The 14,744-nt window shown below is 53.7% G+C and overlaps 1 protein-coding gene across 1 annotated transcript in view; it reads left to right on the top strand.

Annotated features, from left to right (window-relative positions):
* Positions 1-6,684: 6,684 nt before the first annotated feature.
* ZNF687 (zinc finger protein 687) overlaps positions 6,685-14,744 on the top strand; it is a 29,793-nt gene continuing 21,733 nt past the window's right edge. Inside the window, 1 exon segment of the mRNA XM_060256281.1 lies at positions 6,685-8,931. Coding sequence (XP_060112264.1) covers positions 6,706-8,931 — 2,226 coding nt within the window. The 5' untranslated portion in view covers positions 6,685-6,705.

Below are 14,744 nucleotides of genomic sequence, written 5' to 3'. Positions count from 1 at the left end.
TTATCTGGGAGAACCGGGTTTGATTCCCCACTCCTCCCCTTGCAGCTGCTGGAATGGCCTTGGGTCAGCCATAGCTCTCTTATCTTGGAGAACCGGGTTTGATTCCCCACTCCTCCCCTTGCAGCTGCTGGAATGGCCTCGGGTCAGCCAGAGCTCTCTTATCTGGGAGAACCGGGTTTGATTCCCCACTCCTCCACTTGCACCTGCTGGAATGGCCTTGAGTCAGCCAGAGCTCTCTTATCTGGGAGAACCGGGTTTGATTCCCCACTCCTCCACTTGCACCTGCTGGAATGGCCCTGGGTCAGCCAGAGCTCTCTTATCTGGGAGAACCGGGTTTGATTCCCCACTCCTGCACTTGCACCTGCTGGAATGGCCTTGGGTCAGCCAGAGCTCTCTTATCTGGGAGAACCGGGTTTGATTCCCCACTCCTCCACTTGCACCTACTGAAATGGCCTTGGGTCAGCCAGAGCTCTCTTATCTGGGAGAACCGGGTTTGATTCCCGACTCCTGCACTTGCACCTGCTGGAATGGCCTTGGGTCAGCCAGAGCTCTCTTATCTGGGAGAACCGGGTTTGATTCCCCACTCCTCCACTTGCACCTGCTGGAATGGCCTTGGGTCAGCCATAGCTCTCTTATCTGGGAGAACGCGGTTGGATTCCCCACTCCTCCGCTTGCAGCTGCTGGAATGGCCTTGGGTCAGCCAGAGCTCTCTTATCTGGGAGAACCGGGCTTGATTCCCCACTCCTCCACTTGCACCTGCTGGAAGGGCCTTGGGTCAGCCAGAGCTCTCTTACCTGGGAGAACTGGGTTTGATTCCCCACTCCTCCACTTTCACCTGCTAGCATGGCCTTGGGTTAGCCATAGCTCTGGCAGTGGTTGTCCTTGAAAGGGCAGCTTCTGGGAGAGCCAGTTTGGTGTAGCGGTTAAGTGTGAGGACTCTTATCTGGAAGAACCGGGTTTGATTCCCCACTCCTCCACTTGCACCTGATGGGATGGCCTTGGGTTAGCCAGAGCTCTCGCAGAGCTGTCTTTGAAAGGGCAGCTTCTGTCAGAGCTCTCAGCCCCGCCTACCTCCCAGGGTGTCTGTTGTGTGTGTGTGTTTGGGGGGGAAGGTAAAGGAGATTGTGAGACTCTTGAGATTCAGCGGATAGGGCGCGATATAAACCCTGTCTCCTCTTCTTCTTGGGTGCCGCCGCTTTTGTCTTTGCAAATGCTTTCTGCGAGGCGCTTTCTGGCTTCCCCTCCCCCTGCCCCTTTGTGGCACTGGCAGATGGCAAAGGAGGAGAGGGCGGGTAGAACGTCTACCTGCTAATTACAAAAGAGGGCTGGGGCTGCGATTGGGGGTGGGGAGGGGTGCTGCCAGGGAAGGTAGGCTGAACTCCTGCGGGGCCCGGAGGGAGTCTGGTGCTTGTTTTGCTCGGGTTTTAAAAAATCCTCGTCTGCCCCTCCCCTCGCAGCTGTCCCCGGTGAGCCCTGGCCTCCCGAGATCACGCTAGGAAGGCAGACGGCTGGCATGGCCCTTTGCCTCTGAGCAGCGGCTGGCCGACTCCAGGCTCTTCCCTTCCCTGGGCCTCCTTTCTTCTCCACCCTCACCCCGCCCGTCCTGCCTAATTCCTTTGGTGTCCCCACCCTTGCACTCCAGCCTGCTGTTCCTCTGCACTGAGGAACTGATGTCAACAGGTGAGTTCTGTGTTCGAGAGGCGCTCTCTGGCCAAGAAGTTAGCAGCAGTCCCTCCCTGCCCGCTTGTGTTGAGCAGCGGAAGAAAATGTTCCCCCCCCGCCCGCAACAATTTCCTCTCCTCTTCCTTCCCCTCCCGCCCAGACGTTTGCCCAGCCGACCCCCTCTCCTTGGAAACTTCATCCTGCCTTCTTTGCACCCCACTGCCAATGGGGTGCAGCTGTTACAGGGCCAGACCAGGATCTGGGAGACCCAAGTTCGAATCCCCACTCTGCCTCGGAAGCTTGCCGGGTGACCTTGGGCCAGTCACGTACTCTCTGCCCCAACATACCTCACAGGGTGGTTGTGAGGATAAATTGGAGGAGAAGAGGGGTAAGCCCTTTTGGCTCTCCAAGGGGGGAGGAAGGCAGGGTATAATGGAAGAAACAAAAGGAAAATAAATACATTTTACTGAGAAGCTTTTTCAGTATCGCTTTACTCTGCTCTGGTAGGATCTCCCGTGGAGTCTTGTGTTCAGTTTTGGGCACCACATTTTAAGAAGGATATAGACAAGCAGAAACGGGTCCAGAGGAGGGCGACGAAGATGGTGAAGGGTCTGGAGACCAAGTCCTATGAGGAAAGGTTGAAGAAGCTGGGCATGTTTCGCCTGGAGAGGAGGCGGCTGAGAGGTGATACGATCACCGTCTTGAAGGGCTGTCATCTAGAGGATGGTGCAGAATTGTTTTCTGTGGCCTCAGAAGGTAGGACCAGAACCAGTGGGTTGAAATTAACTCCAAAGAATTTCCGGCTCAACATTGGGAAGAACTTCCTGACCGTTAGAGCAATTCCTCAGTGGAACAGGCTTCCTCGGGAGGTGGTGGGCTCTCCTTGGAGGTTTTTAAAAGAGTCTAGATGGCCATCTGACAGTAATGAGGATCCTGAGTATTTGGGGTAGGTCTTTGTGAGTCTCCTGCATTGCGCAGGGGGTTGGACTAGATGACCCTGGAGGTCCCTTCCAACTCTGTGATTCTATGGGTTCTGTCACTTAGGCCCCCGAGGCTAGCCTGACCTCCCTGGAAATCAGAAGTCAAAGTGCTTAAGGGTTTCTCGTTAGATCAGGCCTAACTCACTCACCTTCCTGTCGTCAACCTTGATCTCTGGGAAACTGGAATAAAACAAATAAACGGAGCTTCAGCGGGGATAAAAGTAAAGTTCTGCAATTAGGTACTTGAAGGGCTGTCCTAGAGAGGATGGTGCGGAATTGTTTTCTGTGGCCCTGGAAGATCGGACCAGAACCAAGGGGTTGAACTTAAATCCAAAGAGTTTCCGGCTCAACATGAGGAAGAACTTCCTGACCGTTAGAGCGGTTCCTCAGTGGAACAGGCTTCCTCCTCGGGAGGTGGGGGGCTCTCCTTCCCTGGGAGGCTTTTCAACAGAGGCTAGATGGCCACCTGACAGCCATGAAGATCCTGTGGATTAGGCAAATCATGAGAAGGAGGGCGGGAAGGGTTGCATCAGTGCATAGTTATCGTGGCCCTTTCTTACCCATTCAGGGAAATGTTGATTGCCATTTTGGTGTTGTTGAGTAATTTTTCTCCAGACCAGTTTGGCCAGAGATCTCGGAGGTTCTTGCCATCTTCTGGGCACAGAGCAGGGGACACTGGGGATGGGTGTAGGGGGGGATGGGGAGAGGTCTTTGTGAGTTTCCTGCATTGCGCAGGGGGTTGGACTAGATGACCCTGGAGGTCCCTTCCAACTCTATGATTCTATGACTGTTAAGAGCACTTCCTCAGTGGAACAGACTTCCTCCATCAGAGGTGGTGGGCTCTCCTTCCTTGGAGGTTTTTCAACAGAGGCTAGATGGCCATCTGAGAGCAAGGAAGATCCTGTGAATTGAGGGGGAGGTGTTGTGAGTTTCCTGCATTGTGCAGGGGGTTGGACTAGATGACCTTGGAGGTCTCTTCCAATTCTATGACTGTTAAGAGCGGTTCCTCAGTGGAACAGGCTTCCTCCTCGGGAGGTGGTGGGCTCTCCTTCCTTGGAGGTTTTTAAACAGAGGCTAGAGGGCCATCTGACGGCAATGAAAATCCTGTGAATTTAAGTGGAGGTATTTGTGAGCTTCCTGCATTGTGCAGGGGGTTGGACTCGATGACCCTGGAGGTCCCTTCTAGCTTTATGGTTCTATGAACCCATGGAGTGGGGAGGGCTACCTCTTGTGGGTCCCCAGCATCTGGCATTTGGAGGTGTGTTTCCTCTCTGCAAACGTGCAAAGTTGGCAGCTCTCAAGGGACCTCTCGTCCTGTGAGCTTGTGCTTCTAAGCCTCCAGAAGCCAGTGTGATGTAATGGCTAGAGCAGGGTGGCCAAACTTGCTTAGCTTAAGAGCCATGTAGAAGAAACGTCACATGTTTGAGAGCCTCAAGATATGAACGTCAGATGTTTGAGAGCTGTAAGAGGAATCATAGAATCCTAGAGCTGGAAGGGACCTCCAGGGTCATCTAGTCCAACCCCCTGCACAATGCAGGAAACTCAGAAACACCTCCCCCTAAATTCACAGGATCCTCATTGCTGTCAGGTGGCCATCTAGCCTCTGCTTGAAGTCGGTCTTGTCTACTCAGACTGGCAGTGGATCTCCAGGGTCTCAAGCTGAGGTTTTTCACTCCTACTTGCCTGGACCCTTTTCTGTTGGGGATTGAACCTGGGACCTTCTGCTTTCCAAGCAGATGCTCTGCCACTGAGCCACAGCCCCATTCATGGCTCTCCAGGGTCTCAAGCTGAGGTTTTTCACTCCTACTTGCCTGGACCCTTTTCTGTTGGGGATTGAACCTGGGACCTTCTGCTTTCCAAGCAGATGCTCTGCCACTGAGCCACAGCCCCATTCATGGCTCTCCAGGGTCTCAAGCTGAGGTTTTTCACTCCTGCTTGCCTGGACCCTTTCTAGTTGGGGATTGAACCTGGGACCTTCTGCTTTCCAAGCAGATGCTCTGCCACTGAGCCACAGCCCCATTCATGGCTCTCCAGGGTCTCAAGCTGAGGTTTTTCACTCCTACTTGCCTGGACCCTTTCTAGTTGGGGATTGAACCTGGGACCTTCTGCTTTCCAAGCAGATGCTCTGCCACTGAGCCACAGCCCCATTCATGGCTCTCCAGGGTCTCAAGCTGAGGTTTTTCACTCCTACTTGCCTGGACCCTTTCTAGTTGGGGATTGAACCTGGGACCTTCTGCTTTCCAAGCAGATGCTCTGCCACTGAGCCACAGCCCCATTCATGGCTCTCCAGGGTCTCAAGCTGAGGTTTTTCACTCCTACTTGCCTGGACCCTTTCTAGTTGGGGATTGAACCTGGGACCTTCTGCTTTCCAAGCAGATGCTCTGCCACTGAGCCACAGCCCCATTCATGGCTCTCCAGGGTCTCAAGCTGAGGTTTTTCACTCCTACTTGCCTGGACCCTTTCTAGTTGGGGATTGAACCTGGGACCTTCTGCTTTCCAAGCAGATGCTCTGCCACTGAGCCACAGCCCCATTCATGGCTCTCCAGGGTCTCAAGCTGAGGTTTTTCACTCCTACTTGCCTGGACCCTTTCTAGTTGGGGATTGAACCTGGGACCTTCTGCTTTCCAAGCAGATGCTCTGCCACTGAGCCACAGCCCCATTCATGGCTCTCCAGGGTCTCAAGCTGAGGTTTTTCACTCCTACTTGCCTGGACCCTTTCTAGTTGGGGATTGAACCTGGGACCTTCTGCTTACCAAGCAGAGGCTCTACCACTGAGCCACAGCCCCATTCATGGCTCTCCAGGGTCTCAAGCTGAGGTTTTTCACGCCTACTTGCCTGGACCCTTTTCTGTTGGGGGTGCCGGGGATTGAATCTGGGGCCTTCTGCTTGCCAAGCAGATGCTCTACCGCTGAGCCACTGTCCCTCTCCTAACTGGCAGTGGCTCTCCAGGGTCTCAAGCTGAGATTTTTCACACCTACTTGCCTGGAATCTTTTTAGTTGGAGATGCCAGGGATTGAACCTGGGACCTCCTGCTTACCAAGCAGATGCTCCACCACCGAGCCCACCATCCCTGAAATGCATTCAGCTTCTCTGCCATTTCTGTATCTTTCTTTAGCCATCCGTTTTACCTCCTGGTAAGTGAGTGGTGGTTTACAAAAGCTCATCCCCCGCCACAGGTTTTTTTAAGATATGCTACCGGACTCTTGCTCCAAGCTAAAATATGCATACGTGAAAACAATAATTAAAATATGGGGCAGGAAGTTGGGGAGTGCCACCTGAGACAAGTCTTTGCTCACTGGCGGAAGATGGCAACAGAAGGGGATAGACGAGGGGAAAGAGTTCCAGAGTTTTGGTGCCACAACAGAGGAGGCCTTCCCCCAGGTTGCTAGGTCGATGGCCATAATGGTCAGACAGGTTTGTAAGGGTTAGATCCACTGCACTAAATGAGTTCCGATCTTCGTGCTTGGTTTATGCAACTGGATATTCACGTATTAAAGGGCTGGAGCACTTTCCCTATGAAGAAAGGTTGAAACGCTTGGGACTCTTTAGCTTGGAGAAACGTCGACTGTGGGGTGACATGATAGAGATTTACAAGATAATGCATGGGATGGAGAAAGTAGAGAAAGAAGTACTTTTCTCCCGTTCTCACAATACAAGAACTCGTGGGCATTCGATGAAATTGCTGAGCAGACAGGTTAAAACGGATAAAAGGAAGTACTTCTTCACCCAAAGGGTGATTAACATGTAGAATTCACTGCCACAGGAGGTGGTGGCGGCCACAAGTATAGCCACCTTCAAGAGGGGTTTAGATAAAAATATGGAGCACAGGTCCATCAGTGGCTATTAGCCACAGTGTGTGTGTGTATGTGTATGTATGTGTGTGTGTGTGTATATATATATAATTTTTTTTGGCCACTGTGTGACACAGAGTGTTGGACTGGATGGGCCGTTGGCCTGATCCAACATGGCTTGTCTTATGTTCTTATGTTCTTATCATTCCAGGAAGGCTTACCCAGTTCTTTCTTTTCCCTCTTACCTTCTAGAACCTTCTGCAGTCGTTGCCATGGGTGACATGAAGACCCCAGATTTTGACGACCTCCTGGCCGCTTTTGACATCCCGGACATCGACACGAACGAGGCAATCCACTCCGGCTCCGAGGAGGCGGACGCTCACATCAAGCCCATCCCGGTGGAGGCGGTGGTCCCCGACCACGTGCTCCCTCACGGCGACATCACCACCGTCAGCGTTATCGTCAAGAACACCGTCTGCCCGGAGCAGCTCGACCCCCCGGACGGCCGCATCAAAGACGGCCACGTGATCGGGCCCCGCTTGCTGCAGAACGGGTTCGCCCCCTCCGAAGACCCCCCCTCCCCCTCGGCCAGTTCGGCGGACGTTGCAGCCCCCACTAACGGGGAGTGTTGGGCGTCAAAAGAGAAAGGGCCCAAAGGCCTGGACCTCTTCTCGCCCTTCAGCCCCGACCCCAGCGAGGACGGCGCGACCAACCTGATCGACAGGCCACGAGAATGCCAGCCAAAAGAGAAGACTCTCTCCGTGCCTTCCCTCTCGCCGTCCCCCACCCTGACTCCTACCCAGTCGCTGGACGGCCGAGAGCCGGTGGCAGAGAGCGCCGCGTCTCTCCCGCCAGCGTTCCCACCTCCTTTTGAAAGTTGTCCCACGGGTGGAGTAGGCCTTCCTCCTCCCAGCCCTCCTCCCCTGACTCCCTTGGCCATCAAACAGGAGTCAGACCCGGACGCCCCGTGTCGCGGGCCAAGTCCCTTGGCCCCCCTGAAACCGAGCTCTGCCTGCTATTCGGCGGACGAATCCGCCTTAGGGCCCTGGCGTAGCTCGGAGATGCATCTCGACGGCGGCTCTGGCGGCGTCCCCGGAGCCGAGCGCTCTCCCGATCCGTTCTTCAAAGGTTCTCCGCGAGCGGACGGGAGTCTGGGCTCCACTGTGTCCCCCAAACAGCTTGGAGGGGGGGCCCTAAAGGAGGAGCCAGTTGAGAAACCCGTGCAGTGCCCGCCGGAGGCGTCCAGCGGGGAGGAAGAGAACGAAGACGAGAGCACGGGTTCGCCTTCGTCCGGTTCTTCGCGGCCTCTTAAAGTGAGGATCAAGACCATCAAAACCTCCACCGGCAGCATCACCAGGACGGTCACGAGGGTCTCCTCGGACTCAGATCCCGGGGCCCCCAAGCTCCTCCCGGACCACGACTCTCAAGGGGTCGCCGAAGAAGCCGCGCTCTCTACCGCCCCCGAGAAAGAGGAGGGCGTGGCGGAGTCCCCCAACCCGAAGATGGTGGTAACCAGCCCCTTGAAGGTGATCGAAGGGCCGAAGGTTGTCAGCGTGCAGCTGGGCGACGGCACTAAGATCAAAGGGACGGTGCTGCCCGTCTCCACCATCCAGAGCGCCAGCAGCGCCATGCTGATCGCCGCCAGCGTGGCCCAGCAGAAGGCAGTGGTGCTGCCCAGCAAAGCCGTGGCCAAGAACATCATCAGCTTGGTGCCCCAGGCCCTCCCCAAAGCCGCCGACGCCAGGAGCGGGGTCGGCTCGGCGGCCCAGCCGGCCGCGGCCACCCCCGCGGCCAACCAGAAGGTCAACGGCACCACGGTGGTGGTGATGCAGCCGCAGAAGTCCTCCCCCACCGTGGCCGGCACGGTCATCTCCCGCAGCCAGTCCAGCCTGGTGGAGGCCTTCAACAAGATCCTCAACAGCAAGAACCTGCTGCCCACCTACAAGCCCAACCTGCTCCCCCCGGCCGACTCCAGCCTGACCCTCCCGCCCCTCGGGTACCGCTGCCTGGAGTGCGGGGACGCCTTCGCCCTGGAGAAGAGCCTGGCCCGCCACTACGACCGGCGCAGCATGCGCATCGAGGTGACGTGCAACCACTGCACCAAGCGCCTGGTCTTCTTCAACAAGTGCAGCCTCCTCCTCCACGCCCGCGAGCACAAGGACAAGGGGCTGGTGATGCAGTGCTCCCACCTCGTCATGCGGCCCATCGCCCTCGACCAGATGATCGGCCAGCCCGACATCACCCCTTTGGTCTCCGTCGCCTCCCTGAACGCCGCCGGCAAGGCGGCGGCTGTGGCCAGCGGCGCCGCGGGGGTGGCTCAGGAGGCGGTGGCCGCGGCCAACGGGGGCGCGTCCCAGGAGCTGCCCGTCCTGCCGCTGAACGGGGGCGCCGAGACGGCCACCACCAACTCCTGCCAATGCCTGGAGTGCAAGGAGCAGTGCAAGGACAAGGCGGGCCTGGCGGCGCACTTCCAGCAGGCTGCGCCGTCCTCTTCCACGGTAAGCCTCAGGAGTCGGCGGGGCGGAGGGGGAGCGTCACAACTCAGGGGGGTGTTAAGCGGTTGCTGCCACCGCTCTGGGTTAAGGTTTCCCCTTGAGAAGGCCCAGAGTTGCTTCCTGGGCCCTTCACGCCTCTGGTAGCTTAGGCCAAATAATAGGCGTGAGGGCCAGGCAGAGGGAACAACAACAAAAAGGTTTATTTTATGGTCAGTGCAATATAAACATAAGAACATAAGAGAAGCCCTGGTGGGATCAGGCCAATGGCCCATCCAGTCCAACACTCTGTGTCACATAAGAACATAAGAGAAGCCATGTTGGATCAGGCCAATGGCCCATCCAGTCCAACACTCTGTGTCACATAAGAACATAAGAGAAGCCATGTTGGATCAGGCCAATGGCCCCTCCAGTCCAACACTCTGTGTCACATAAGAACATAAGAGAAGCCATGTTGGATCAGGCCAATGGCCCATCCAGTCCAACACTCTGTGTCACATAAGAACATAAGAGAAGCCCTGTTGGATCAGGCCAATGGCCCCTCCAGTCCAACACTCTGTGTCACATAAGAACATAAGAGAAGCCCTGTTGGATCAGGCCAATGGCCCATCCAGTCCAACACTCTGTGTCACATAAGAACAGAAGAGAAGCCATGTTGGATCAGGCCAGTGGCCCATCCAGTCCAACACTCTTATGTCACATAAGAACATAAGAGAAGCCCTGTTGGATCAGGCCAATGGCCCATCCAGTCCAACACTCTGTGTCACATAAGAACATAAGAGAAGCCATGTTGGATCAGGCCAATGGCCCCTCCAGTCCAACACTCTGTGTCACATAAGAACATAAGAGAAGCCATGTTGGATCAGGCCAATGGCCCATCCAGTCCAACACTCTGTGTCACATAAGAACATAAGAGAAGCCATGTTGGATCAGGCCAATGGCCCATCCAGTCCAACACTCTGTGTCACATAAGAACATAAGAGAAGCCCTGATGGGATCAGGCCAATGGCCCCTCCAGTCCAACACTCTGTGTCACATAAGAACATAAGAGAAGCCATGTTGGATCAGGCCAATGGCCCATCCAGTCCAACACTCTGTGTCACATAAGAACATAAGAGAAGCCATGTTGGATCAGGCCAATGGCCCCTCCAGTCCAACACTCTGTGTCACATAAGAACATAAGAGAAGCCCTGTTGGATCAGGCCAATGGCCCATCCAGTCCAACACTCTGTGTCACATAAGAACAGAAGAGAAGCCATGTTGGATCAGGCCAGTGGCCCATCCAGTCCAACACTCTTATGTCACATAAGAACATAAGAGAAGCCCTGTTGGATCAGGCCAATGGCCCATCCAGTCCAACACTCTGTGTCACATAAGAACATAAGAGAAGCCATGTTGGATCAGGCCAATGGCCCCTCCAGTCCAACACTCTGTGTCACATAAGAACATAAGAGAAGCCATGTTGGATCAGGCCAATGGCCCATCCAGTCCAACACTCTGTGTCACATAAGAACATAAGAGAAGCCATGTTGGATCAGGCCAATGGCCCATCCAGTCCAACACTCTGTGTCACATAAGAACATAAGAGAAGCCCTGATGGGATCAGGCCAATGGCCCCTCCAGTCCAACACTCTGTGTCACATAAGAACATAAGAGAAGCCATGTTGGATCAGGCCAATGGCCCATCCAGTCCAACACTCTGTGTCACATAAGAACATAAGAGAAGCCATGTTGGATCAGGCCAATGGCCCCTCCAGTCCAACACTCTGTGTCACATAAGAACATAAGAGAAGCCATGTTGGATCAGGCCAATGGCCCATCCAGTCCAACACTCTGTGTCACATAAGAACATAAGAGAAGCCATGTTGGATCAGGCCAATGGCCCATCCAGTCCAACACTCTGTGTCACATAAGAACATAAGAGAAGCCATGTTGGATCAGGCCAGTGGCCCATCCAGTCCAACACTCTATGTCACATAAGAACATAAGAGAAGCCATGTTGGGATCAGGCCAGTGGCCCTTCCAGTCCAACACTATGTCACATAAGAACATAAGAGAAGCCATGTTGGGATCAGGCCAGTGGCCCATCCAGTCCAACACTCTATGTCACATAAGAACATAAGAGAAGCCATGTTGGGATCAGGCCAATGGCCCATCCAGTCCAACACTCTGTGTCACATAAGAACATAAGAGAAGCCATGTTGGATCAGGCCAGTGGCCCATCCAGTCCAACACTCTATGTCACATAAGAACATAAGAGAAGCCCTGTTGGGATCGGGCCAGTGGCCCTTCCAGTCCAACACTCTGTGTCTCATAAGAACATAAGAGAAGCCATGTTGGATCAGGCCAGTGGCCCATCCAGTCCAACACTCTGTGTCACATAAGAACATAAGAGAAGCCATGTTGGATCAGGCCAATGGCCCATCCAGTCCAACACTCTGTGTCTCATAAGAACATAAGAGAAGCCATGTTGGATCAGGCCAATGGCCCCTCCAGTCCAACACTCTGTGTCACATAAGAACATAAGAGAAGCCATGTTGGATCAGGCCAATGGCCCCTCCAGTCCAACACTCTGTGTCACATAAGAACAGAAGAGAAGCCATGTTGGATCAGGCCAATGGCCCATCCAGTCCAACACTCTGTGTCACATAAGAACATAAGAGAAGCCATGTTGGATCAGGCCAGTGGCCCCTCCAGTCCAACACTCTGTGTCACATAAGAACATAAGAGAAGCCATGTTGGATCAGGCCAGTGGCCCATCCAGTCCAACACTCTATGTCACATAAGAACATAAGAGAAGCCATGTTGGGATCAGGCCAGTGGCCCTTCCAGTCCAACACTATGTCACATAAGAACATAAGAGAAGCCATGTTGGGATCAGGCCAGTGGCCCATCCAGTCCAACACTCTATGTCACATAAGAACATAAGAGAAGCCATGTTGGGATCAGGCCAATGGCCCTTCCAGTCCAACACTCTATGTCACATAAGAACATAAGAGAAGCCATGTTGGGATCAGGCCAATGGCCCATCCAGTCCAACACTCTGTGTCACATAAGAACATAAGAGAAGCCATGTTGGATTAGGCCAATGGCCCATCCAGTCCAACACTCTGTATCACATAAGAACATAAGAGAAGCCATGTTGGATCAGGCCAGTGGCCCATCCAGTCCAACACTCTATGTCACATAAGAACATAAGAGAAGCCCTGTTGGGATCAGGCCAGTGGCCCTTCCAGTCCAACACTCTGTGTCTCATAAGAACATAAGAGAAGCCATGTTGGATCAGGCCAGTGGCCCATCCAGTACAACACTCTGTGTCTCATAAGAACATAAGAGAAACCCTGTTGGATCAGACCAGTGGCTCATCCAGTACAACACTTTGTGTCACATAAGAGCATAAGAGAAACCCTGTTGGATCAGACCAGTGGCCCCTCCAGTCAAACACTCTGTGTCTCAAAAGAACATAAGAGAAGCCATGTTGTATCAGGCCAGTGGCCCATCCAGTCCAACACTCTGTGTCACATAAGAACATAAGAGAAGCCATGTTGGATCAGGCCAGTGGCCCATCCAGTCCAACACTCTGTGTCACATAAGAACATAAGAGAAGCCATGTTGGATCAGGCCAACGGCCCATCCAGTCCAACACTGTGTCACATAAGAACATAAGAGAAGCCATGTTGGATCAGGCCAGTGGCCCATCCAGTCCAACACTGTGTCACATAAGAACATAAGAGAAGCCATGTTGAATCAGGCCAGTGGCCCATCCAGTCCAACACTCTGTGTCACATAAGAACAGAAGAGAAGCCATGTTGGGATCAGGCCAATGGCCCTTCCAGTCCAACACTGTGTCGCACAGTGGCCAATATATATATGTGTGTGTGTGTGTGTAAAAGGGGTTAAGGGAAAAATAGCCAAATGCCCTAACGCATCCGAACTTACTGTCCCTGACTGTCTCAGTCAGACCTAGCCTACTCACCCTACCTCACAGGGTGAGGTTCTCTCCCTGTCAGCAGCTCTTCCTCAGCTCTGCCTCCTCGGAAAAGAACCCCCACTTCCTGGGCTTGGCTTTTATATATTCTCTTCCCAGGCCCCACCCCTCTCTGGGCCTGTTTCCCTCCAAAACCCTCACTACCCAATCAGAGGGACAGTGAGGATCCTGGGAGATGTAGGCTTTCCCCAGTAACTCCTAAGCAGGCTTCCCTGGGGCCCGCAGGTCTCCCTAGGCCTGGGATCATGACAGGGAGACTTGCTTAATCATGGGATGTTATCCATTGTGGGTCACCCTCCCAGTTGCCTTCACCAACTTCAGAATTCAGCGTTACGCAGAACCTTCTCGCTCACTAGGCTTAATGTCCTTCCCTCGGCGATCCGGACGGGAAGAGCACAGCCTTTTTTGTAGCAGGAACTCCATTGGCTATCAGGCCACACCTTCCCGATGTAGCCAGTCCTCCTGGAGCTTCCAGTAGGCCCTGTAAGCTCTTGGAAGATGGGCTACATCAGGGGGGTGCGGCCTGATATGCAAAGGAGTTCCTGCTACAAAAGAAAACCCTGAGGAAGTGTCAGTTCCTTAACAGATTATGCCCCTGTGGAAGTGGTGGCTTTGAAACAGTGTCCCACGTGCTGTTAGTGCTTGGCCTCACTGATGGACCTCCTGATGGCTCCTGGTTGTGGGTTTTTTGGGGGGGGGGGGGCGGGGGCACTGTGTGACAGAGGGGCCATTGGCCTGATCCAACATGGCTTCTCTTATGTTCTTATGTGACACAGAGTGTTGGATTGGAGGGGCCATTGGCCTGATCCAACATGGCTCCTCTTCTGTTCCTATGTGACACAGAGTGTTGGACTGGAGGGGCCATTGGCCTGATCCAGCATGGCTCCTCTTATGTTCCTATGTGACACAGAGTATTGGACTGGAGGGGCCATTGGCCTGATCCAACATGGCTCCTCTTATGTTCTTATGTGACACAGAGTATTGGACTGGATGGATTATTGGCCTGATCCAACATGGCTTCTCTTATGTTCTTATGTGACACATAGTGTTGGACTGGATGGGCCACTGGCCTGATCCAGCATAGCTTCTCTTATGTTCTTATTAGAATGCTGTTACCATACCAGTGTACAGCATAGTATTTTATCACTGATTCTTGGTAATATTTTAGGCTTACCCTCTACACACAAAATTGCTTTTTCTGTTAAATGACGCTGCCAGTATTATTACTGAAACCATGGCAAAGTACTTCCCAGCGGCTATACTTACGTGTAGTACTTTTTCTCCCTCTCGCAAAAGACTAGATCTTGAGGGCATTCAGTGAAGTTGATGAGCAGCAGGTTCAGGATGGACGAAAGGATATACTACTTGATGCAGAGAATGATGAAAATGTGGCAGAGGATGCGGGGATGGCCACAGGAATAAACAGCTTGAAAAGGGGATTAGATAAATTTGTCGAGGATAAGACTATCAATGGCTACTAGCCATGGTGGCTGAGGGGAGCCCCCACTTTTAGAGGCAGTCAACCTCTGAGTAGCAGTGGCAGGGAGCAACATCAAGGGAAGCCCTCAGCTTCTGTACCCTGTTGTTGGCACTCCAGGCTGGACTAGATGGACCCTCCCTGGTCGGATCCAGCAAGGCTCTTCTGAGGTTCTTAGGGGAAGGCCTTAGCCTCTCTGCCCTGTTGCTGGCCCTCCAGAAGAACTGGTTGACCACTGTGTGAGACAGGAGGCTGGACTAGATGGACCCTCCCTGGTCGGATCCAGCAAGGCTCTTCTGAGGTTCTTAGGGGAAGGCCTTCGCCTCTCTGCCCTGTTGCTGGCCCTCCAGCGGA

This window comes from Heteronotia binoei, chromosome 1 (genome assembly GCF_032191835.1).
Source record: "Heteronotia binoei isolate CCM8104 ecotype False Entrance Well chromosome 1, APGP_CSIRO_Hbin_v1, whole genome shotgun sequence".
Classification (NCBI taxonomy): Eukaryota; Metazoa; Chordata; class Lepidosauria; order Squamata; family Gekkonidae; genus Heteronotia; species Heteronotia binoei.
The sequence above is the reverse complement of the archived record's forward strand: the minus strand, read 5'-3'. Positions and strand labels throughout refer to the sequence as shown.